The 24,682-nt window shown below is 46.2% G+C and overlaps 1 protein-coding gene across 7 annotated transcripts; it reads right to left on the minus strand.

The window, feature by feature from the left end:
* Positions 1 to 908: 908 nt before the first annotated feature.
* LOC146342929 (alpha-1-antiproteinase-like) lies at positions 909 to 23,650 on the minus strand. Of its 7 annotated transcripts, none has more exons than XM_084806387.1 (6): positions 23,617 to 23,650; positions 19,494 to 19,761; positions 18,982 to 19,098; positions 15,080 to 15,350; positions 13,946 to 14,093; positions 909 to 1,387 (listed from the first exon to the last, which is right to left on the minus strand). In XM_084806387.1, exons 4-6 carry the CDS (start codon positions 15,265 to 15,267, stop codon positions 1,199 to 1,201), a joined length of 525 nt encoding a protein of 174 aa, XP_084662513.1. In that variant the 5' UTR covers positions 15,268 to 15,350; positions 18,982 to 19,098; positions 19,494 to 19,761; positions 23,617 to 23,650; the 3' UTR covers positions 909 to 1,198. The 7 variants fall into 7 exon arrangements, with proteins under 7 accessions (XP_084662513.1, XP_084662515.1, XP_084662514.1 ...); XM_084806389.1 differs by having other exon boundaries at positions 19,494 to 20,141; XM_084806388.1 differs by lacking the exon at positions 23,617 to 23,650 and adding an exon at positions 20,761 to 20,808.
* Positions 23,651 to 24,682: the final 1,032 nt, after the last annotated feature.

Genomic DNA, 24,682 nt, shown 5'->3' on the forward strand with positions numbered 1-24,682 from the left:
AGACCCTGGGTCCATCCCCGCAGAAGGAAGGGTTTTCCACCTATGAGGCACAGGCTTGGGACCCCCTCTCCCTGAGAGCCTTATCTCCTCCATATGCTACTTGAGCTTCTTTAAGAAGAAATTCTTGAATGCAAAGTAAGATTTCTCAGTAGGGAGGGACTCCTCCAGAGCAAGTCTTATAATGAACTATAGCTGAGCCCTGAGTGGGAGTCAGGAAGCTCTGACAATTGAAGCCTGCAGAATCGATCTAGCCATTGCTGGAAACCATGTCTTTTAACTCCTCCAGGGCTTTGTACGGGTGACCTTGCTCCCTGATCAAACCTTTACCCTACTCACCTTGGACTCCTGCTTGACTCTGCTTCTTAGATTTTGTATTGTATCTGACTACTCATTTGTGTTTCGACCTTTCCTGCTCTTCAGATCTCTCTTTCGGAACTCCCCCCTTTGCCTTGTAAAAATGTGCCTTTGATCATTGCCTGTTTATTGAATTTCTTTTGGATCGCCTTTAGTTTAACTTAACACTGAGCATGATCCATCCATAGCAGGACAGCTATGCTGCTGGCTAGGGGACATGTTACCCTATATACCTGGAAGGCCACAGGTTGCCCACTCCTGGTGTAGTGAGACCATACTACTCGCATACATGTATACCACTCATTTCATTCCATCTCCTTATGATGAGCATATGCATTCTATTGTGTTTAATGTTGTTAGGGGAGATATAAGAGCTATGCCTATGACATTTGAGCTGTGGTCATGGCACTTCACTTTTGATGAACCTCTGAGTCACAGCAAGCATTTTTTTCTTAGAATGCATGGGATTTGTTTTGTGTCTTCTTCTTCTTCTTCTTTTTCTTCTTCTTCTTCTTCTTCTTCTTCTTCTTCTTCTTCTTCTTCTTCTTCCTCTTGTCATATTTGGTCTAAAAAAGCCCCATCTACTAAAACATATTTTCTTGTTGAAATCAACATGTATGTAGATGACTAGAATTATGTATAAATTTGATTAGGAATTTTGTACTGGATGGAAAAAAATAGTTCTGCAGCCTCCCATCCCAACAGCATATAATTCTTTCAGAAATATATAACATTGTCTCAATAAATTCACTGACACGAAGCATATTGTACATGTGCTGTTTATTTAGGCAGCACTGAGGTGGCAATAAATGTGTGCTTATCAAAATGAACATGAGTTGTGTGATTAGGGACCAACAGGGTTTATGACTTTTCCCATGAAGATTCTTGTGTTACTTCTTTCAACGCCAAGCAGGAGGAATGGCCTGTTAAATGTAATTTGGAGGAGAATGGACCTGGGAACCAATTTAACAACGGTGGTACCGGCAGCTTCGGTTCCATTTTCATGGACATTCAAATAAGCTTTGTGAATAGCCTGAAAACGCATAAGAAAGAATCATGATAGGCTAGTGACACTGTAGTAAAACTGTAACCTAAAAGCCATTGTGTGTGTCTTAAGCAGCATGTAGTATTGTGAGAGCTGCGCATGCCTGGAATGAGTGAGCAGTAACCCTAAGATTAGGTAGCCAGGCAAACTTCTAGCAACCAGTCAAAGTGACATGCTAGCTAAGGAATGCAAGCTGAGATGATAAAACTGTAGCGCGGGAGTTGCCCAGGGTCGACTCCGCTTTTTAGCATGACCTCCTTTGTCGAACTGTTTGCAAACAATAAAATTGAGTTGGACCCAACCTGAAGTTGACTCTCCTCTTTGGGGCAACTTGGACTAGCCTCCAGGGGGCGACAGTAGCAATTTGTTCAACAATGTGGCCAGCGGTCAGGAGTCCCCTTGGACCACCCCGGGGGTGAAAAACAAGACCGGCGAAGGTGCCCGTGGGGCGCGCCGGACCGCCTTTGAGCTGTGCCATGGCACCAGAGTACGGGGGTTGGGACACCCGGGAGGTTAAAGGCGTGGACTCCATTGATTGAGTCAACCAGGCTGAACAGGTCTGAAGGGATGGCGCCAGGGTGCTGGGCAGAGTAAGTTTTTGATTACCCTTGTGTCTTTCTGTTTGAGTTGCCTTCGGAGCATCTGAGGTTTTTCAGGCTCCGTGTATGGCTTTGAATACAGGTAGGCACAATGGGGTTGGGTAGCTCCCGTTAAGAAAACTCTGCAATCCCAATGGAATGCATGCTCAAAAGCTCTAGGAAGTTCAAAAGAGATGTTAGAATTAAGATGGCCAAGCATAAATTGACCTTCTTTTGCCACCTGGACTGGCCAGCATTTGGAATTAGCTGGCCAGACATAGGATCCTTTGATGTGAATCTTGTAAATGCTGTATATAAAAATGTGGTGAATAATGGGCAATGGGATCAATTCCCCTATATTGAGTGTTGGTTGAATTGGTGCAGAAAGAATTCCCCTTAGTTACAGAAGTGTAAATGTGTAAATGTGTTACTGGCAAAGGACCGCAGGGGCAAGAGTCCCCAGGTGCTGTCTGAATCAAGTAGTGAGATAGATTTGCCTCAGGGAAAGTGAAGTTAACGGCATTTGGATAATCCACTGAAGGCGAGAAAAGGTTGAATATGAAGTTCAATATTGTAAAATCATGATGGTATGCTCCGAGGTAAAGCCCAAACCCCTGTTATCCCCGATTCAAGCCCCATGGAAGGAGCTTGAAGATTGGGAGACCCTGCCCAAGGTGCCCTGAGCTCCCCCCCCATCTTATTCGGTCTGTTAGGTTGGAAGGAGAGGTTGTTGGGGGAGGGAGGGGGCCCTCCAGAGACAGCTTGTCTGCCACCCTATCCAAGTTTGTTAGAAGAAGCAAAAGCAGTTGAAAAAGGTGCAAGTTCTGAAGAAAGATATTTGTTTGAAGTCGTAAAGACTGTGGCAAAATCCAGAAACAAAGACAGAGCAAGTTCTTAAAATATCAGGGTCTGTGTAAGCTCATCTCTGTCAGCCTGCTCAGAGCAGAGCCAAGGGGGACTTACCTAACCCCCCTCACTGCCGCTGGTTTAGCCTTAGCAAGCAGAGAGGCTGGAAGGTGTCTGTGAGGACCTGACAAAAGAGTGAGCATTGCAAAAAACAAGAAAAGCATCACAGCTGGAAAGCTGAGCAGCACTGCTCTGTTCTTATCTGTGGAGGAATCTAGAAGAGGTGTAAGGTTACACCTTCCCCATTTGAACTGATGAAGAGACAGAGAGCTTTTGTTAAAAACATCCCGTCTTTATGGCCCAAAGCCTTCTTTGTTTAGATCTATCATTGTTCAGACTTTTGAAAGGCACTCTGCACATGGACTGGAACTTTGGACATTAAAGACTTGCTGTAAAAAGTACTGTGAGGCTTGTCATAGCCTTAAACTCCAGTTGTTGTAGATTGTGTGTTTGTTTGTGATCAGCTCAGTGTACAGTTTGATTTGTGATTTCAACACTCAGATAGAAAAGCTGCATTTGACTGAAAGAACTGGGCATATGTAGCCTTGAGAAAAGAAGACTGAGCGGAGATCGGATAGCGCTCTTCAAGTACTTGAAAGGTTGTCACAGAGAGGAAGGCCAGGATGTCATCTTGATCATCCCTGAGTGCAGGACACAGAATAACAGGCTCAAGTTAGAGGAAGCTGAATTCTGGCTGAACATCCGGAAAAACTTCCTGACTGTTAGAGCAATATGACAATGGAACCAATACCCTAGGGAGGTAGGGGGTTGGACTCGATGGCCTTGTAAGCCCCTTCCAACCCTACTATTCTATGATTCTATGATTTCCAAGGCTTTGATTTCATTTACCCTAATGAAGCATACAGATGCAAATTGCTAGACATTCACAGACAACAAAGTTAACAGCCTTCAAAAAGTTCAAAGAGAAACTATGAAAGTTTGTTTCCCTTGAAAAAGGGGGGCAGCAAATTCTCTTAACTTAAGGGGTGAGAGGGAAAGATCCCCCCCACTCTCCCATGATACCTCTAAGCCCAGCTGTGTTTCTGAAGCCTGAGAAAGTTCCTACCCCACATGTTCCAGCTCTTTCTCAAAATCTGAACTGCTCTGATGCTCCATTTGCTCAGAGGCAAACCTGACAGTCTGCCCAAACTCATGCAGTGTGGAGTTGCCAATGCCAAAATGGTGGCTTGGGACACTTTGCATGTATGAGAATGACCTTCCCTTGATTTTGATGGGCCCTGACCATGCAGACAGAGGAGCAGTATAATTGTTAGATCTGCTCCACCATGCCTTACCATGCAAAACACGTTTTCCAGTCATAGCGTTAGATTTTAATGATATGAAAAAGGTATAAAAGAAGGCAGAAGAAAGTAGCAGACGAAAAGGCTTAAACAAGAAAGAGAGCTTATCCCAAATGTGTGTCATTGAAATTAGTAAGAAGGTCTAAGCAAGTGAGTTTCTGTCAAGGCAATGGCAAACAGGCTAACTTGCAGAGAAGACAAATGAAGAGTTAAAGCAGGTGCATGGTACAGAGTTTGCAACATGACCTGCAGAACAGGCAAGCCAAAAGATAAGTGTGCCTGTTACAAGAGGGGGGCTATAGTAGTCATAAAAAGGGGTGAAGCCCCCGTATGAAGCTTTAACAGAAATATTACCCACTAGAAGTGGACAATTAAAATTAAAAAGGCTTTTCTTAAATTGAAGTAAGCCTTAATATCACCACCTGCTTTAGCCTTATCAGACCCCAGATCATGAAATGTTTAGATGCCTTGATGAAGCCAAAAGAATTAGCTACGTTGCACGCGAGAGCACATGAAAAGAGTGCCATTCCTGAAAAAAGGAAAAGACAATGCTGGCAGCCACCATGGGCGGAAATATGAACTGCAGCTTGAGAGCACAGAAGAGACCGGGGGTGGGGAGGGGAAAGGAAAGGAAAGGGAAAAGGAAAGGGCTGTCTGGGGCTCGATAAATATGCATATTGCCGAGAGAAGAGGCACTGAAAGAAAGATTGTCCAGAGCTGAAAGAGAAGAGAAAAGAGACTCACCCTGAAGGCTGCCAAATGAAGGCAGGGTCCTCTGGGGGAGAGGAGTCTAGCTGAAGGGCCACTACCCTACAAACAAATGCTCAGGAGAATCCCAAAGTAAAAGTAAGGGTTGGTGGCAGGGACTATGAGGCCCTAGGAGATACTGGAGCCACATTTTCTATGACCCTGTGAAGCCCCCCTCCCCCGGTGAGATAAAGTGGAAAGCATGTAACTGTAAAAGGAATTAAAGGGAAAAAAAATTAACTTGCCCGTGTATAAGCCCCTCCTCACGAAGATTGGAAATAACGTACTGGAACATGCCTTTGTAGTTTGATCTGCATGCCCAGTTGCCCTCTTGGGGCGGGACTTGTTAACAAAACTGCAAGCTAAAAACTTCTTCCATGATAATCAGATTGTAGAAGAGCTGCCAGTAAAGCAGGGCTCAAATTATCAGATGGCCCTTCAAGCAATCAAGATTGTGTGAAAGGCCAAAGGGACTGAGATTTTAGGAAATGTTGATCTATGTCATATGTGTGTGGGCAGACAGAATCCTGGCCGAGCAAATGCATTACAACAGTTAAAATCTTCTTAAAGAAGGGAAAGAGCCCTGTGTGCGTGAGGCAGTATCCTCTGAAGAAAGCTACCCGTGCAGGCTTGAAGCTGCTCATTGAGAAGTTCAAAAAATTATGGTTGGCTAATAAAGGGCTCATCTCCCTTTAACACTCCGATTTTGGGTGTGCCCGAGGCAGATAGCAGCTCCTTCAGGTTGGATCACTGCCTTGTTGTGGCGAAGGGGCTTGCGTAACTCAGTGAAGCCATAAGCTATGCCGTGCAGGGCCACCCAAGATGGACAGGTCATGGTGGAGAGTTCTGACAAAATGTGGTCCACTGGAGAAGGAAATGGCAACCCACTCCAGTATTCTTTCCAAGAAAACCCCATGGAATGTATCACAAGGCTAAAAGAGATGATGCCAGAAGATGAGCCCCTCACGCCAAAAGGTATCCAGTATACAACTGGGGAAGAGCAGAGGGAATTTCCAAGTAGCACCACAAAGAGTGAAGTGGCTGGGCCAAAGCTGAAAGGACACTCAGCTGTGGATGTGTCTGGTGGTGAAAAGAAAATCCGATGCTGTAAAGAACAATATTATTTAGGAACATGGAATGTAAAATCAATGAATCAAGGTAAGCTGGAGGTGGTCAAACATGAGATGGCAAGATTGAACATCGACATCTTGGGAATCAGCAAACTAAAATGGACAAGCATGGGCGAATTTAATTCAGGTGACCATTATATCTACTTCTGTGGGCAAGAATCCCTTTGAAGAAATGGAGTAGTACTCATAGTCAAAAAAAGGGTGGGAAAAGCTGTACTGGGGTACAATCTCAGAAATGATAGAATGATCTCAGTATGAATCCAAGGCAAACCATTCAACACCACAGTAATTCAAGTCTATGCCCCAACCCCTGAGGCAGAAGAAGCTGAGGTTGATGGGTTCTATGAAGACCTACAACACCTTCTAGAACTAACACCAAAAAAAGATGTCCTCTTCAACATAGGGGATTGGAATGCTAAAGTAGGAAGTCAAGAAATCACCGGGATAACAGGCAAGCATGGCCTTGGTGTACAAAATGAAGCAGGACAAAGGCTAATAGAGTTTTGCCAAGAGAACACACTGATCATAGCAAACACTCTTTTCCAACAGCACAAGAGGCGACTCTACACGTGGACATCACCAGATGGTCAATATCAAAATCAGATTGATTATGTCCTTTGCAGCCAAAGATGGAGAAGCTCTATACAGGCAGTAAAAATAAGACCTGGAGCTGACTGTGGCTCAGATCATGAGCTGCTTCTTGCAAAATTTCAGCTTAAATTGAAGAACGTAGGGAAAACCACTAAACCATTCAGGTATGACCTAAATCATATCCCTGATGAATATACAGTGGAGGTGAGGAATAGATTTCAGGGATTAGACCTGATAGACAGAGTGCCTGAGGAACTATGGACGGAGGTCCGAAACATTGTTCAGGAGGCAGCAACGAAATCCATCCCAAAGAAAAAGAAATGCAAGAAAGCCAAGTGGCTGTCTGATGAGGCTTTACAAGTAGCTGAGGAAAGAAGGGAAGTGAAAAGCAAAGGAGAAAGGGAAATATATATCCAACTGAATGCAGATTTCCAGAGAATAGCAAGGAGAGACAAGAAGGCCTTCTTAAATGAACAATGCAAAGAAATCGAGGAAAACAATCAAATGGGAAAGACTAGAGATCTCTTCAAGAAAATCGGAGATCTCAAGGAATGTTTTGTGCCAAGATGGGCATGAAAAAGGACAAAGAAGGCAGGGGACCTAACAGAAGCAGATGAGATTAAGAAGAGGTGGAAAGAATACACAGAAGGACTATACAGGAAAGATCTGAATGTCCCTGATAGCCATGATAGTGCAGTCACTGAACTTGAGCCGGACATCCTAGAGAGTGAAGTCAAGTGGGCCTTAGGAAGCATTAGTAACAACAAAGCTAGAGGAGATGACAGTATTCCAGCTGAGCTATTTAAAATCCTAAAAGATGATGCTGTTAAAGTGCTGCACTCAATATGCCAACACATTTGGAACATTCAACAGTGGCCACAAGACTAGAAAAGGTCAGTTTACATTCCAGTTACAAAGAAGGGCAATGCCAAAGAGTGTTCAAACTATCATAAAATTGCGCTCATTTCACATGCCAGCAAGGTTATGCTCAAAATCCTACAAGCTAGGCTTCAGCAGCATGTGAACCGAGAACTACCAGAAGTACAAGCTGGGTTTCGAAGAGGCAGAGGAGCTAGAGATCAAATCACCAACATTCACTGGATCATGGAGAAAGCAAGAGAATTCCAGAAAAATGTCTATTTCTGCTTCATTGACTATGCTAAAGCCTTTGATTGTGTGGATCACAAGTAAGAACCAGACATGGAACAACCGATTGGTTCAAAATTGGGAAAGGAGTACAACAAGGATGCATATTGTCGCCCTGCTTATTTAACTTATATGCAGAGTACATCATGAGAAACGCCGGGTTGGAAGAATCACAAATTAAGATTGCCGGGAGAATTATCAACAACCTCAGATACACAGACAATACTACCCTAATGGCAGAAAGCGAAGAGGATCTAAAGAGCCTCTTGTTGAGGGCGAAAGTGGAGAGTGCAAAAGCTGGTTTGAAACTCAACATTAAAAAAACGAAGATCATGGCATCTGGCCCCATCACTTCCTGGCATATAGAAGGGGAAGACATGGAAGCAGTGACAGATTTTACTTTCTTGGGCTCCAAGATCACCGCAGACGGTGACTGCAGCCATGAAATTAAAAGACGCTTGCTTCTTGGGAGGAAAGCTATGGCAAACTTAGACAGCATAGTAAGAAGCAGAGACATCACCTTGCCGACAAAGATTCATATAATCAAAGCTATGGTTTTCCCAGTAGTAACGTATGGCTGTGAGAGCTGGACGATAAAGAAGGCTGAGCACCGAAGAATTGATGCTTTCGAACTGTGGTGCTGGAGAAGACTCTTACGAGTCCCATAGACTGCAAGGAGATCAGATCAGTCAATCCTAAAGGAAATCAACCCTGAGTGCTCATTGGAAGGACAGATACTGAAGCTGAAGCTCAAATATTTTGGCCACCTAATCCGAAGAAAATACTCCCTGGAAAAGACCCTGATGCTGGGAAAGACTGAAGGCAAAAAGAGAAGGGGACGGCAGGGGATGAGATGGCTATATAGCATCACCGATGTCATGAATATGAATTTGAGCACACTCCGGGAGAGAGCAGAAGACAGGAAGGCCTGGCGTACTATGTTCCATGGGGTCACGAAGAGTCGGACACAACTTAACGACTGAACAACAGGTTGGTGCAAGACCAGAGAGCAGTGGCTAACTGCCCTTTGTGCCTCAAAAATGATTCAAAGATGTTTGAGCCCCCAGCTAGGGATGGCGAAGAATTTCTCATCGAAACTTCGGGGGGCCGAGCGCCAATGTGTTCGGCCCCCTGAACAAGTTTCGGGGAGAAATCCTCCACACACACCCCGCACCCCGCACCCCCCCCCCGGGACGGGACTTACCTTTGCCGAATGTCCCTCCTGGCGGCAGGTCCGGCCGGCGGTTCGGCGGGTGTTCATGTGGGGTGGGAGCGGCAGCCGGTCTTTTGACCGGCTGCCGCCGCCACCATTCCAATAATAGGAAAAAAAAAACGCCCTCGTGATAGGCTACGTGACGATTAACGTAGCCTATCACGGCTAGATTTGCAAAGTCAGCCATGATAGGCTACGTAAATCATCACGTATCCTATCATGGGTGACTTAAAAAAAAAAAAAAGCATGTACGGATAATGGCGGCCCCCATAGGGAGCCGCCATTCCCATTCCTTATTTGGTCGCTGTAGTCTACATAAAGATTTACGTAGACTACAGCGAAAGTAAGGGCAATGCTATTTGCGTTGCCCTTATTTTCGCCGTAGTCTACGTAAAGATGTACGTAGACTACAGGGACCAAATAAGGAACGCGAATGGCGGCTCCCTATGGGGGCCGCCATTAGCGTACGCACTTTTTTTTTTTTTTTAAGTCACCCATGATAGGCTACGTGACGATTAATGTAGCCTATCACGGCTGACTTTGCAGATCTAGCCGTGATAGGCTACATTAATCGTCACGTAGCCTATCACGGGGGCGTTTATTTTTTTTTTTAAAAAAAACGTTCAAGTTCACGGCCGGGCGAGGTGGGAAGCCTCCCCCCCGGCCTGAACTTCGCGGGGGGAGCAGCGAAGCGCCTCCCCCCACCGCGAACAAGCTTCAACGACAGGTAAGTAACTTTCGTCCACCCCTACTACCAGCTCAGATGAGAAGTCACCAATGGGCTTACTATCCTTTTCAGAGATTTCAAATTGACTCATGGCTATTGGTACCTTCTAGTAATAATAAAACCAATTGACTGCACCCCACAGACAGTAGCCATGATCCTGTTAAATGGTCCAGTTCTGGTCCTTCAAGGCTGAAGAATCCGTGTTGTGTCTTAGGAGACTTTGCTATGTTGCTATCTCAAACTGCCATGATCTTTTAATATGACTCTCTGAACCAGGATGAGATATGAAGCCATGGAAAGCACCGCAGTGCTTAGTGAATTGGTTGTGTTCAGTGCCCAGATGGGAGAACATCTCATATTCCCATACATGGCACCTTGAATTCTATGATAGGGATGTCCGAAATTTACTTACCTTTTTGAAGGGTGACATTCGTGGTGGGTGGAGGCGCTCCGTCCCTCCCCCCGAAATCCCGGCCAAGGGGGAGGTGCTCCGTCCCTCCCCCCCGAAATTCTGGCTGACCAGCTCCACTCCACAGGGATTCTGCAGAGCCCCCGGCCGGCTCCGCCAGCGGCCAGACTTCCGGCCGCTGGCTAGCAGGGCCGCAAATGGCGGCAGCTTTACATAGCCTATCACGGGTGATTTAAAAGAGAAAAAAAACACGCGTACGCAAATAGCGGTGCCCATGGGCACCGCCATTTGCGTTCCTTATCTTGGCACGTCTTAGTCTATGTAAACATTTACGTAGACTAAGAGGGTGAAAATAACGGGAACGCAAATAGCGTAGCATCTACGCTATTTGCGTTCCCTTTATTTTTGCCCTCTTAGTCTACGTTGAGCTGGCATTTGGCCTCCCCGAGATTCGTGGCGAAATTCTCTTACATCCCTAATTCATTGAGCTATCTACCACAGTGCTAACATGCCTCTGGGTCAGTCATAGACAGGTCAGACCCCATCAGTGTACATGTGAAGTTAGGCTGTGTTGCCCCAATGGAATCACTTTAGACTTTCTTGTGTTGAACTGCATTGGCCATTTAATGACCATGCGTTGAGAGAGATCTGAGAGGCCTTTTTCGAGCACGACACCATTGCACTTTGTTCTAAGCACCCTATATAGTTTGGAGTAATCAGCAACCTTTCCACTTGAGTGTTCATGCCATGCTTCAGCCCAGGTCATTCACCAACAAGTGAAAAAGCAGCATTGGTCCCAAATCAGGTCCTTGGTAGGGATGGCAGAGAATTTCTCCATGAATCTTCGGGAGGCCGAGTGCCGACACATTTGGCCCCCTGAAATTGGTTGGGAAATTCTCCGCCGGCCCCCCGCCCCCCGCTCGGGATGGGACTTACCTCATGAGAATGTGCCTCTTGGCGGCAGGTCCCGGCGGCGTTTCGGCGACGTTGAGGCGGAGGCGGGGGCAGGGGCCGGTCTTCTGACCAGCTGCCACCGCCACCATTGCAAAATAAAAAAGGAAAGTAAAAAAAAAAAAAAACACCCGTGATAGCCTACGTAACGATTTACGTAGCCTATCACGGCTAGATTTCCAATGTCAGCTGTGATAGGCTACGTAAATCGTCACGTAGCCTATCACGGGTGACTTTGAAAAAAAAAAAGCGTGTACGCAAATGGCGGCGCCCATGGGCCGCCGCCATTTGCATGCCTTATTTTGGCACGTCTAGTCTACGTAAACGTTTACGTAGACTACGGCGAAAATAAGGGCAATGCATATAGCGGAAGGTGGCAATACTGCTGCTCTGACTCAGAAACACATGTCTCCATTTGCACAATCTTGAACAATGTTTGTTGCCTGCTGGAGTAGGTGGCCATTGCAATCGAAAGATCGCAGGACCGGGGTGAGGCACTGAGCCTGTCCTATCACAGAGTCGGCACAGCCTTGTGAGCAGAGCTGTAGGTGTTCCGTAGGTGTCCCTGGCAGGGCCCCTGGGAGAAGGAGGAGTTACTTTGCGAATCATGGAGAGGTGATGGAGGACTAGGGCTGGATGGCACTACCTCCAGAGAGATCTTCTCAAAGGGCTGCTGCGCAAGTGACCTTCGATCATGCAACATGCTCAATAGTAGATGGAAGGAAAGGGGGGGGTTGATAAGTGTGCGAAATGACAATATTGTGTATTAAGTTGTAGATAGTGCCTAATGTCCCTTTGGAAGGTTGAGGACACAGCTCATCTCCATGGCTCTGCTTATGTTGCTATGACCTTCCGTAATGGCTACCTTACACATGACATTTTTGTATGCAACTTCTGGTTAGAAGAAAACATGAGCAACTTTCCACACACGTCAAGATGCATAAATGTGCATTATGCCCATTTGGAATTCATGTGGTTATATCCACTTGGAAGGTGATGTGTACATTTTTTTTTATTTCAGGGGGATAACTTCATGTGTGAAGCAGACATCAGAGTCAAATGCAAGGATTGTAGTTCCCATCTTATGTTCTTTTGTTCACATGTACCCCATGACATCCTGATGAGCATAGCTCAAAGTGGGCTAGATGAAACAATTATCAAGTGGATCCACAGATGGCTACAGAATTGGACTGAAATAGTGCTTATCAATGGGATCTTCTCAAATTGGGGAGAGGATAGGGATGTACGAATCCCACATACCAGTCTGCTGCCTGGGTCTGCTGGGGGGGGGGAGGGGATTCGTCTGTCCCCCCCCCCAGAATCCTCCCCTGCTGGCTCCGCTCTGTGGCAAGGCCACAGAGCCACTGGGAAGGGGTGGTCCCAGCCGGACTTCCGGCCACAGCCGGGCTGCTGCGGCCGCAAATGGCAGCTGTCGTAGCAGCCGCCATTTGCGTCCCTGCATTAGGCTGTGATAGACTACGTAAATATTTACATAGCCTATCATGGCAAAAGGCAGGGATGCAAATGATGTAGCCACAATGTGATGTGGCTGCAAAAAAGGCCAATGCTATTTGGGGCTGCATTAATAGACGCATAGCTTCCAAATCCCAGGAAGTACTAGTTCCCCTCTACTCAGCACTGGTTAGACCTCATCTGGATTACTGTGTCCAGTTCTGGGAATCACACTTTAAGAAGGATGCAGACAAACTGGAGAGGTTCAGAGGAGGGTAACGAAAACAATTAGGGGACTTGAAACAAAGCCCTGTGAAGAGAGGCTGAAAGAACTGACAGAGTGAAGGCATGTTTATCCTTGCAAAGAGAAGACTGAGGGGAGATATGATAGTGCTCTTCAAGTACTTGAAATGTTGTCACAGAGAGGAAGGCCAGGATCTGTTCTCAATAATCCCAGAATGCAGGACACAGAATCATGGGCTCAAGTTACAGGAAGCCAGATTCCAGCTGAACATCACCAGAAATTTCCTGACTGTTTGAGCAATATGACAATGGAATAAATTCCCTAGGGAGGTAGTGGGCTTTCCCACACTGCCACTGGAGGCATTCAAGATGAGGCTGGACAGCCATCTGTTGGGGAAGCTCTGCCTTGGAGTCCTGCATTAAGCAGGGGTAGAGATGGCAGTAAATTTCTCCACGAATCTCCGCTATTTGCGTTGCTCTTATTTTTGCCGTAGTCTACGTAAATCTTTACGTAGACTACCCCTGCCCAAACAAGGAATGCAAATGGCGGCGCCCATGGGCGCCACCATTTGCGGATGCACTTTTTTTTTTTTCCCAAAGTCACCCGTGATAGGCTATGTAAAGATTTACGTAGCCTATCATGGCTGACTTTGAAAATCTAGCCATGATAGGCTACGTAAATCGTTACGTAACCTATCACGTGTTTTTTTATTATTTACTTTTTTATTTCGCGGCCGGGGACACGGGGCGCTCCTCCCCGGCCTGAATTTCGGCGGCGAAGGATGGGGTGCCTCCCCCCCGGCCTGAATTTTGGCCAGGAGGGGTGGGGCATCTCTCCCCCACCAAGAACTTTGGGGGGAGAACCGAAGCGCCTCCCCCCCACCGCGAAGCAAGCTGTGGGACCAGGTAAGGGACTTTCATCCATCCTAAGCAGGGGGTTGGATTCGATGGTCTTGTCGGCCCCTTCCAACCCTACTATTCTATGATTCTATGTGTGAAGCAGACGTCAGAGTCAGATGCAAGGACTCTAGTCCCCATCTTCTTCTTTTTTAGGTTGAGACTGCAGTGTAACTGGAACCTAACAGTCACCTGAAAGACAGTGCCGATTATTTGATTCAGTGCTTCCAGTATGAACAGTTTGAAGAGTCCTACCATGGAAACCTTCAGGTTGCGTGCTCCAGTAATTCCGGATAGGTCTGCAAGGTCTGTGAATACATCTGTAATCCCCAGTCTTCTTAATATCCCATTCAGGACATAGCTACTGGATATCGAAAACCTTGGAAGTGAGAGCTCCATTCTCCTGTTGAAAGAAGACCCGAAGGAAAGTGAGTCTCTGAGAAAATGCACAATACATAGAAGACACACAGTATAGATGGGGTAGACGACTTGGATGGTTGGGTGCGGAAGTTGCCACCCTGGAGCCCAGCACAGAATACTAGGGCTGGCTCGGGGGTCTGAGCAGGTGGGGAATTCAATGGGCTCTCAAACACCTGTAGGCAGCTTTGAGAATCACTGTTTCTGCACAGACCCTGTCTCTCTGCAGCATCGACCCCCCCCCCCCGCTCACCACTCACAGCCATCTGGCAGGTAAAGGGAACTCTGATTCTGCTCAGAAAAGAGGTGCATGTATTCTTCCGTAGGCACAGGTTGAAATGCAAACATCGGCACAGCAGATAGCAGGCCTTAGTGATGGTTGGCAGGGAGTGAAGTGCAGGGCAAACTGATGCTTCCACAGCCCTGCTGGTCACTCTGCCAGGGTGGGCAGTGCTGGGGAGGTCCCTCTACAGCCCCAGCAGGTCTTGATTTTTAAAAGGTCCCCCCCCCCGATCGCATCCATAGGAAGGGAAAAAGTACCTCTGCAGAAAGAGGGAAGAAGCGCCATGGTGGGTTTGTCCTGAGAAGGGAAGTCGGCTTTGGATGTGGCAGATCTTTGACTGCCACCAAACACCACAAGAAAGCCTCTGTGAGATGAGGCTTGAGCTTCTCCTTCTGGTAGAAAGAACACCGCCAGTGGTTCTCATGAGCCCAAAGAGCTTTCTGCAGGCATACTGGTGCCTACACATCCCACCCACTGACCAACTCCACTCCTACGGTCTTTCCTCCGTGGACAGCAAGGCTGAACAGGCAGTTCCCTGTTCCTCTGATTTAGTCCTGCACCATAAGCACTCCGAAGTATGCTGGGCTGAGAGATGGGGAGTGGTTCGGTGTCACCCAGAAGTAGGGACTGGAATCAGGTCATGCCCAGTCCAGATTATACACCCTATCCACTACAGCACACTGGCTTACTGTGGTCTCAAGGAATTCAGCCACAGCAGCAACACTTCCTGCCCCAGAGCATCTTCCACCTGCTCCAGTTTCCCTGGGTCGGGCAGAATGAACAGTGCTGACGGGTCACCCTGGTAAGGGAGCTGCACCACCTGGCAGGACAGATCCCTGTCGTAGTAGTGCTTCAACATGCCATCTCTGTGCATCATAGGAACTTTCACTGTTGTTTGCTCATCCACAAAGAAGTCATCTTCCTCCGTTAACAGAGGATTGAATGGCTCTCGCCAGGAAGCTGCGAAAAGTCCAAGGAAACACATCTTATTGTAGAGTGCCAAATGCTGTGATCATGCCAGTGATGAAAAGACTTTGCACACAAACAGACATTTCCAGATTTGAATATGATTTTCACACTTGTAAATGTGGTAGAGTAAGGAAAATAATAATAAGGATAATGATAATGATAATATCAACAACAACAACCTCCGTTTTTTCCTCGAATTTAAATGTAACTTGCAACAACAACAAAAGAGATACAAAAAGAAAGAGAAAAGCATGAATACAAACATTGAATTCAATGACCTACAATTAGTACATGACATTATAATCTAAAGTATTGAAAATACCCACAAAGTATCTAATTTTTTCTCAAGTTCAGTATAATATTGTGAAAGCCCAAATTAGCCAGGTTAGTCTAAATCCAGCATTGCATGAACAGACTTCTGCTCAGGCAATGGGAGCTTCCCATCCTTTCCTCTGCAGCCCCTGTATATCCCAGAAATCTCGTCCTGAGTCCCCCCCCCCAACTTCTGAAGTAGGTGCTATGGTGTCATCAGGAAACTGGAGTCTGGTCCCCAGTCATTGAACTGGCCCACCAGATGCCGGACTCCTATCTGGCGCAGCAGAGGATGCTCATGGTTACAGTACACCGATGTATGGGGCAAGCAAAGCTCCAACTTCTTCTGAGCTCACTGCTGTCTGATATCCCTGCATGTCTCTAACTGAGTATCTGTAGCCTGTTCCTCTCTGAAGACACCTAATTACCAGAAAAGAAAAAGAAAAAAAAAACTACCAGAAAAATACTGATAGTCTTTAGAGGTGGCTCAACACACACACCAAGCCCCTGCTCCCAAAAGAAACACAACACCAATTAAATGGCATATAGGCCAAAATGAGACAGAGCAGGAGCCCAGCTATTGCTGTTTGGGCATAGTAGTAGTTCAAATTATTCACTAGTGATTTGTTTTTGGAGGACAATTGTGCATCTCCTCCTAAGATTGTCAAGATTTTGCCTTGGAACAATCTAATAAAATGTATTCCAGGACGATTAATCTAAAATCTAATTGTTCATTCTAAGGAAGGAACTAAGTCTTCCAATGTTTCAGCTCATGCCCTCTATAGTCGATGTGGATGGTAGACCAGCAAAGACACCTTTTCACTTGTGGTTTCAGTATTGCAGTTCACATGAGTTCTCCCTCAGTATTTGTTTAAATTGTGTGTGTGTGTGAGAACTACCCAGAGAGCTTTGGCTATTGGGCGGTATATACATGAAATAAATAAACACAAAATAAATAAATGCAAGACATTTATGGAAGCATACCTTGTTGGCTCGATAAAAGTTGGAACAAACTAGACAGCTTGCCAGCAGATACAACAAGGAGATAAACATCTTGAATAAGAATCACCACTGTCTTAATGGCATTACGAACAGTATGCTTTACGTTTAATAAGGCCAATTAAATTAGTTGTATCAGAGAAAAGGGATAGTTTAAAATCTAATTTTGCCCTGACATTTTTTGTTTTTTGTTCCATTAACATGCTATTTTATAAGATTTGGAGCATAGGATCAGGGAATTTTTTTCATTAGTTTTAGTTTATCAGCTATGAATTCTTAGGCATTTTCTTTCATCTGTCTTTAATTTGCCCAGTATTTTAGTTTTGTCACATTCTGGTTATTTTCCTTCTGTTCAAGTGTGGGGTCTCCATGGGTTCCTCCAGGGGGTGGGGATTATTTGATAAGCTCTGTGCCCTGGAGGAGAATTTTGTTGGATTCCTTTGTAAGTAAGATCTTAACCACATTTGCAAATGTCTTCCTAAACAGGATGAATGAACCTGAGATTTAAAAGATTTCAATGCAAGAAAAAGAGTCGACCCTTCCTAGTCAGAATAGAAACAACAGTGTTGGTAGCCTGGTCACCATCTCTTGCCCTTCTCAGTTCCCCAGATTTGAGTGGTTCTGGGATAATGGGTGTAATCGCACTGTGGGGGGCCCCTGAGCCTGCCGTTTGGGCCCTACAGTGGCTTCCGCTTTTACTTCACTTTCTCACTTGCCAGAGAGTACGACAGGAGTCACTGGGTTGCATTCTTACTGTCTTTCTGCTTTCCCTTACTAACAAGTGCCCCCTCTCAATCATGGCACAGGCCAGGTCTCTGATTTCAGCTATGAGTCATCCTACTGGCCATCTTTCATTCTCTTGGTCTCTCTGCCATTCACTCTGACTTCCTCCACCTTGGATTGGCTGGCTGCCATTTGTTCCCTCCCATTACTCAGGGTTTCTTTTCTGACTGCGCAGACCATTGAGTTTCTCTCCCCTCTTCCTGCAATACCCAGCGAGCAAGACGTTCGTGTTAAATCTCTTTACCCCTTTCAGTGCCAGATGTATCTGGTGGTGGTGTGTGATTAGCACTAACGTGAAATGTGGTGCGGCGTGTGCTCGCCTGTGTGAGGGGCTGGCATGAGACAGTGGAGTGGAGACCTAGGGCTTTATTCATGAAAGAGTGAACTGCGGGGAATTGAGAAGGGAACTGCAAGATGAAGGGTAAAATAGCGGAGTTTTACGTGTGGCTGAACTGAGGATTTTTCCCAAGGCAGCTTCTTTGGCTTTAAGTTTGCAATTCCCTCTGTCATGAATGAAGCCCTAAGTGGCAGAGTTCAATGTATAAGGTGGCAGAGGTGACCCTTTTTCAGGTTACTGAGCTGAGTGTGTAGCTGGGGTTTGACGTAAAGGATTTGCAAGTTATCTGGTAGTTGGTAGGCTGATGCATCACATTGTAGTACATGGCATGGTCATATTTCATGGTCAAGCAGATGTTTACACAGCACATTGAAGTAGGGAGAAGTTTTGTTGAAACATGGGACATGGAGCAGGGTTTGTTTGGGGGTACAGTAGGGTGATGTGAATTCCAGTTGTACATTGCTGTAGGCGGTGTCCATTGGTGGCTCACTGGGTGTGAGAGAGAATGGGGCTTGAAGAGGATTAGGTTTTGGTGACATATTTCAAGGTTTTGGAGAACTTTAAAGCTTACAAAGCATTAAAAAACCCCTCTGTGTGGACAATGTGCCATAAGCCTGAAACCATTTATAGTGTTAATGCAGTGTTGTGATAAGGCTTCATGTCAAACCAAACACTGTGCTGGACTCTAAAAACAATCTCAGCTGCGTATGATGCAGTAAGGGTTGTGCCATTAGGGGTCCACAAACAGAGGCTTGCCCCGAGTCCCATTAACATTAAAGATGGCCCTGCACACAAGTAGTCACACCTGAGAGGTGAGGGTGAAGGTGGGTAGCATTCCAGACATTTCCAAATTGTTCTATAGAAGGAGATGGGGCAACCATGTCTGTTAGTCTCTTATGAATAGGGCTAAAGTGTTATTAGAGCATCTGTTGAACATTTTAATAGTGGCATGAGACTCTGTGTGGATTATATTGTAGTAGTGCTTACAGATTCAGTCTCTTGCATTTTTAGTAGTGTTTTTTTTTTATTCTGTCTGCTCATTATAATTGCTGTGCTTTTTAAATCAAGTCTGGTGGATTCAACATGACTCCAAAAAAACGGGGTTCCCCGACTCAGTTGTATGTCTTTGCTCCAACTGGAAAAACAACAAATGTTGTTTATAAACAAGCCTTACAATGAACTTCTACTTGCCTAATATTTAACTTTAGGTCCATAGTGGTTGGCGCTGTCGCCATCATGTTGCCCATTATGCTGCTCGGGAATCTCCATGTTCTTCCCACGTACAGTTAGAGCTTCCAGAATTAGTTTCTAACAATAAGCAAAAATTATGTTGTGTCTTCTTTATGAGAAATTAAAAAAAGAAACAGAACATCCCCTCAATTTTCCTTTCCCCCTTTCTTATGGAGCCTTTCCGAGAAGCGTAAACCCACCTTAATGTGTTTCTAACAAATAGTGCCAATGACAATTTTACATCCCAGGCAAAGCTGGGTCTATCAGCAAGTCTCCAAATGAAATTAAAACATTTTGTAAGAAAATTCAGGTAGTTTCACACCCTCCACAAGCTTACAATGCTCAGAGGACAACTCCAGAGAGGAATGTGTCAGGGACTACGGGTTAAACCCTGGCCATCTAAATGCTGGCAAAGAGCAATACGAAAAGCAACACAAGACTGTATTTAGAAGTGCAAAGTTCTTCTGACTTACCGTTCAAGAACATACAGTTTACAAGAACCATGGCAGCCTCTCAATCGAGACCCTGAATAACATCGACTACGTTGCCATGGGTTTTCTTGTGTATGTAGCTATTGATCTGCTCCTCCGCTGCTTCAGAACTGTTGAAGTCAGTAGGAAAAATCTCGGCCTGATAATAATGTGTGATGTCATCCACAAACTTCTTGAGTAGTTTCAGTTTGTCATCTGTGAACAGGGCGTTGCCTAGGCGCAGCTCGATTTCGGCCTGAGGATGGTTTACCTTGAGGAGAAGATCATGGAAACTGTCATGTGTTTCCTGTGCACTATTCTCTGTCTGGTTCAAGCCAAGTACTGACAAAATCTGATTCTCTGTGGTAGACCTAGCCCCCAGCGAGAGCATGGCTAAGGCAGTGGCAATGCTCAGAGGAGAGAAAAAGAGATTCTCCCCAGCAGCCTCTCAAGCAACCTCATGGCAAAATCTAAAGGCAAAGACAGCATTGGCAGGGGTGATCTTCAGAGAGGGCAAACTGCTGTGGCCTTCAGTGGGAGGCTGGGGTCCACTGCCCTCCTGGTGACCAAGGCGACAGTGGGCACAAGCGCAGAAACTGGCAAGGAGCAAACACAAGCAGAACATGGACATTGTGTTCCTCTGGCAGTGATCTGGAGAGACAAGACTCAATTTCAGACTCGAACGATATCATTGAAGATGGTTGTTTGTACTGTACTTCATATTATTATGGCAGACACACTTGATTTCTTCGTGGATCTCTACTGTGGCCTGTGGGTATATTCCCCCTCTGTGCTCGATGGTGTGAATTGCTTTCTGAGGATATGCTCAACAGAGGGCCCTCACTTGCCTTTGGGAATTATTTAATCCCTATGTACTTGTCTTAAATTGTGCCATTCTTCCGACACAAATCCAAGACACTCCACCCCATGCATTTTCGCAGATCCAATATGTAAATGTCCATTAAACGATGAAAACAAATCATATCACTTGCTAAGCCTACATGCCCTGCTGTCCATGGAGATATTAAAACAGATACCGTATGAAGCTGGCATACTCAATTCAAAGCAAAAACACAAGGCAAGGACATAACAATAGCCAAGACAACAATGGGGCCAAGCATCAAACACAGGATTTCAAATCCAGTGTTACTGCAATGTACACATAAATCCCACCAGTGACTTTCAAGAGATGTCGGCACTTGCTTTGACCATTTTACAAATCTCATTCCCACACCAGCAGCCTCATTTGAGCATGTGCAGCAACCCTCACCTGTCCTGCAGTGGAGCTTGCACTGTCTTATCTTGTGAAGTAACCTCTGCTGGTGCACAGGGACGGTTGGGCTGAACCCACCATCGACGGTCAAGCATATTAGCAGATAATTAACAGGGCAGATGGTCCCCAGCCAACACCCACTTCCCGTCGCCAGCCACATTGGCAGACATGGCTTCTTGATCTTTGTGCTGGAGAAGCCGCTGCTGTTGTAGCTGTTTGGTGGCACACAGGAACATGAGTCCAGCTGGCCTGGAGGACAGGCACTGGAGGATCAGCAGGAGTAAGAGGCTCACACCCCACATGGCAGGAACCACAGGCACACGTGCAAGTCCACAGCCACTTCCCGAAAGCAAAAGCCAAACAGAGCTGCTGAGGGCATTGGTGAAGGAGAGCTGGAACAAGGTCCACCTGCCCTGCAGGGGTTGGAGAGGCCAATGCTGGCCGGCAATTCCTGAAAGGTGGCCAGTAGCCACCCTCCCAGCACCCTCCGGAGCACTGGAATGAGCACTCACGTTGCCCAGGAGGAATCACACCAACCTGAAGTGGGGGCAATGCTTATGTAGGGAAGAGGGGTGGAGGAAAAAGGAAGGTGGAGCTCGTAGAATGTACAGAGGGCTACAAAGATTCCCATCCCTCCACACCAGAATTTTGCCATGTGTAAGACACTGTTGGGTGCAGAAAATACTCTGTTCATGGTTCCACTGAGGGAAACAGTTGCATTGGCAGAATTAGAGCATTGGACATTGCCCTGTGACTTTATTTGGGGGGGAGCTGAGTCCTAAGAAAGAACTCACCCAAAGTAGCTTGCGGGTAGGAGAGAGAAGAAGCCCATCAAGGATTCTCTAGCCAGACTTACTCATTTAATGCCAGCCAGAGCAGTTTGAGTGGTGCAGGAGTGGACTGAAGGGAATGGGGGAGCGGGGAGACAGAAGGAGTCCACCAAGGAAGGAGTGCAGATCGGAGGGGAGAGGTGTTGGCCAAATGCGGGAACAGGAGTGAAAGCCAAAGAGAGAGGGAGGTTAGAAACAAGGGAAATGATGGTAGAGAAGAATCACAGGTTGGCAAAGGTGGTCGAAAGCAGCTGAGTCCGCTGGAGAACCCCCTCCCCACCTCAAGTTTTTGGATTGAATGGAAAAGCTAAAGGTTACCAGGAGCAAATCTGGAAATCCGAGCAAGTGGTCCTAGTGGGCTCCACCTGCCTACTGCTACTTAGAGAAATACCTTTCGGAGTGAAGGTGAAAGAGAGCTGGCAGGCATCCCCTTGAGCTCTCTTCAGACAAGCCCTGCCCTGCCCAGCCACTGCCAGCACCAATGGAAGTCGGGCGGAGAGGAAAGGAGGCTGCAGACCAGCACTGCCAATCTGATGAGGCATTGGCTAGTCCCTGGGCAAGAGAGAGAATATGGGCTTGGCTTTCCTTCACAGCCCACCTGCCCTGAAGTACCTCTTCAGGAGGGTGTTCTTTGGCAGCAACTCGCTGAGCAGGCACTTTGACCACAAAGTGGAACATATTTGCCATTCACATGCTCCATCAGCGAATCTCAAAAGAAAATGCTTTGGATGGTCCCAAATGAGGAGGCTTTGGCATCCATTCACAGCTCACCCGCCCTGAATAAGAGGTACCCTCTCAAGGAGGTTTTTATTTGTTGGCCACTTGCTTTGCAGGCACTTGGCCAGAAAGCAGGACACATTTTAGCTTCTCTGATTTGCCATGCACAGACTCCATCGGGGGATCCCCTATGTAAAGTAGCAATCTGATGCACGTGCAGCTGGGAGAAGAACCAGCTTTACACAGTGGGAGGGAAAGAGATTCTTCATCCAGTTCTCCAATTGCAGAACTTGCTTGCTGAGCAGCTCAATGTAGCAGAAGGAGGCTTTTTCCCCGGCAGCATGTAGAACACTACTCCATTCTCTTGCCCACGAGAAAGGCACCCTTGTTTTTCAGCTTCCCAGAGGAGCACAAGACTGAGGGCCAGCACATGCCTGGGGGAAATAGGATGAACCCCATGTCTCTGCACTGACTAGCATGGCTGGATCAATTCCAGCTGCGATCAGAGATGGTGTCGGTCTGAGTCTCTGACTATCCTCATCAGGCTCACCTGAATATTCACGTTAAAGAGAGCATCAAAAATGAGCTCTGCTTTAATGCGCATGTAGGAGGCAGGGAAGAAATCTGGCTTTCTCAATTCACCCTTGATTGTCAGGAGGCTTCCTTGACAGTCCAGAGTGGTTTGGGACATGGCAAGAGGCAGAGATGGCTATGGATTGACTGGGAAAGAATGTGTTTTGACCCCCAGGGACAGGCAATAATGTGCATAGCCTCTGCTTGGGCATACAATGGCATGGCAGTCCTGGACTTTGGGAAGCATGTGAAGATATGGGAAGATATGACAACCCAAAGAAGTGACTCAAGTCAGGGACATGAGGAAGAGCGGTATGCAGATGGGACCGACAGAGAGAAGGGCAGACAGGTCTGAGATAATGGAAGAGGGGAAGAAGAATCTGTAAGGCAAAGGCAGGAGTGATGGATGAAGCAGGCAGTCAAGAACTGATCAGTGCAAAGGCCAAGAGAAGGGAAATGGAAGCTGGGCCCTGCAATATACTTTAGAATACACATTTTGTGAATAATTCCTGGGGACAGGGCAACCCAGTAGAATAGGGGCCACACTCACCAGTCATGACTCAAAATGGGTTTACCTAGCATGACCCACTCCGGATCAATGTAACCACAAACCATTTTCATATTCACATCAGAAAAAAGATGATTTGCTACTAATCATACATTCAGAGACGTTCACATTGACATCTTCAAATTTGTTGATATTGACATCCGAAAATGATCATTTGCTGCTTACCTTGCATTCAGAGGTGTTCTCCTGTTGAAGCAGTGAAAGTTTTTGTTGAGGGCTTTCGTTTATATGATATGGCTTTGCAGAGGCATGTGTTTTCCACTAAACATTAAACTGAGAGAAGTGGTCCCAGAACAACACATATTGGTCAAGAGTTACTGTTTTTGACAGGAACAGCTCAGTCCACTGTGTTCTCATCTGTAGACATAGTATTCAATGCAATCTCATGGAGCTCTTAGGAAATGCAAAGGCAGATGTTCCATCTTAATCCTGAAATAGAATCCAGGGCAAGAGGCATACCATACGTCCAAGCATTTGCTTCCTCACAGCTTCAGCTTCAATGAAGAGACAAGGCTTGCACTCCCATGGACTCTGATTGTGGAGGGTTCCCACTGATGTCACTAGGATAACGAGAATATACAAACCACTGTCAGGATGATATAAGTTGATGGGGCCCTGCCCGATGCAAGGACTCACTGCAGCAGCCACGGTGGACTAACATGGCTCTGCAAAAATGCTGAGGAAAACCAGGGAAAAGGAGGCTAACCCTCACCAAGAGGGTTAATTCTCTCCAAGATGCAGGGGGATTACTGCCAAAGGTCTCTGTAATTTTTGTGAGAGACACGTTACCTTTTTAAAAGCCATATTGATTCTTCCTCATCAGGAATTGTCTTTCAGTGTGACATTTTTTCTTTCTTTAAGAGTGCTTTCAACTAATTTACCTGAAACAGACACTGAGCTAGCTTGCAACCTCCATTTGGCTTCCAGGATCTCCTCATAACATTTCCTCATCTTGCTTCTCTACTGGCTAAACCTTCCACTGCCTTGACCACCCCCACCCTGCCTGTAGAAACATATTCCCCAGGACATAAGATGTCTGTCTGTCCTCAGAAAAATGGATCCCTTTCTCAGAGCAACACCCTCCTTCCCTGAAGCCCTCATTATTCACAAATGCAGAAGAACTGTTATGGTGAGATTGGAATGCTGCTATCACAGCCCTGAAGGTCTCATCCACAAAGCACCCTGTCTCTCACAGCTTCTCCTGTTCTGCAACCTTGCCTTCTGGAAATGA

Source organism: Heloderma suspectum, chromosome 6, assembly GCF_057233095.1.
Source record: "Heloderma suspectum isolate Gila_16-S chromosome 6, 16-S_ref, whole genome shotgun sequence".
Taxonomy (NCBI): Eukaryota; Metazoa; Chordata; class Lepidosauria; order Squamata; family Helodermatidae; genus Heloderma; species Heloderma suspectum.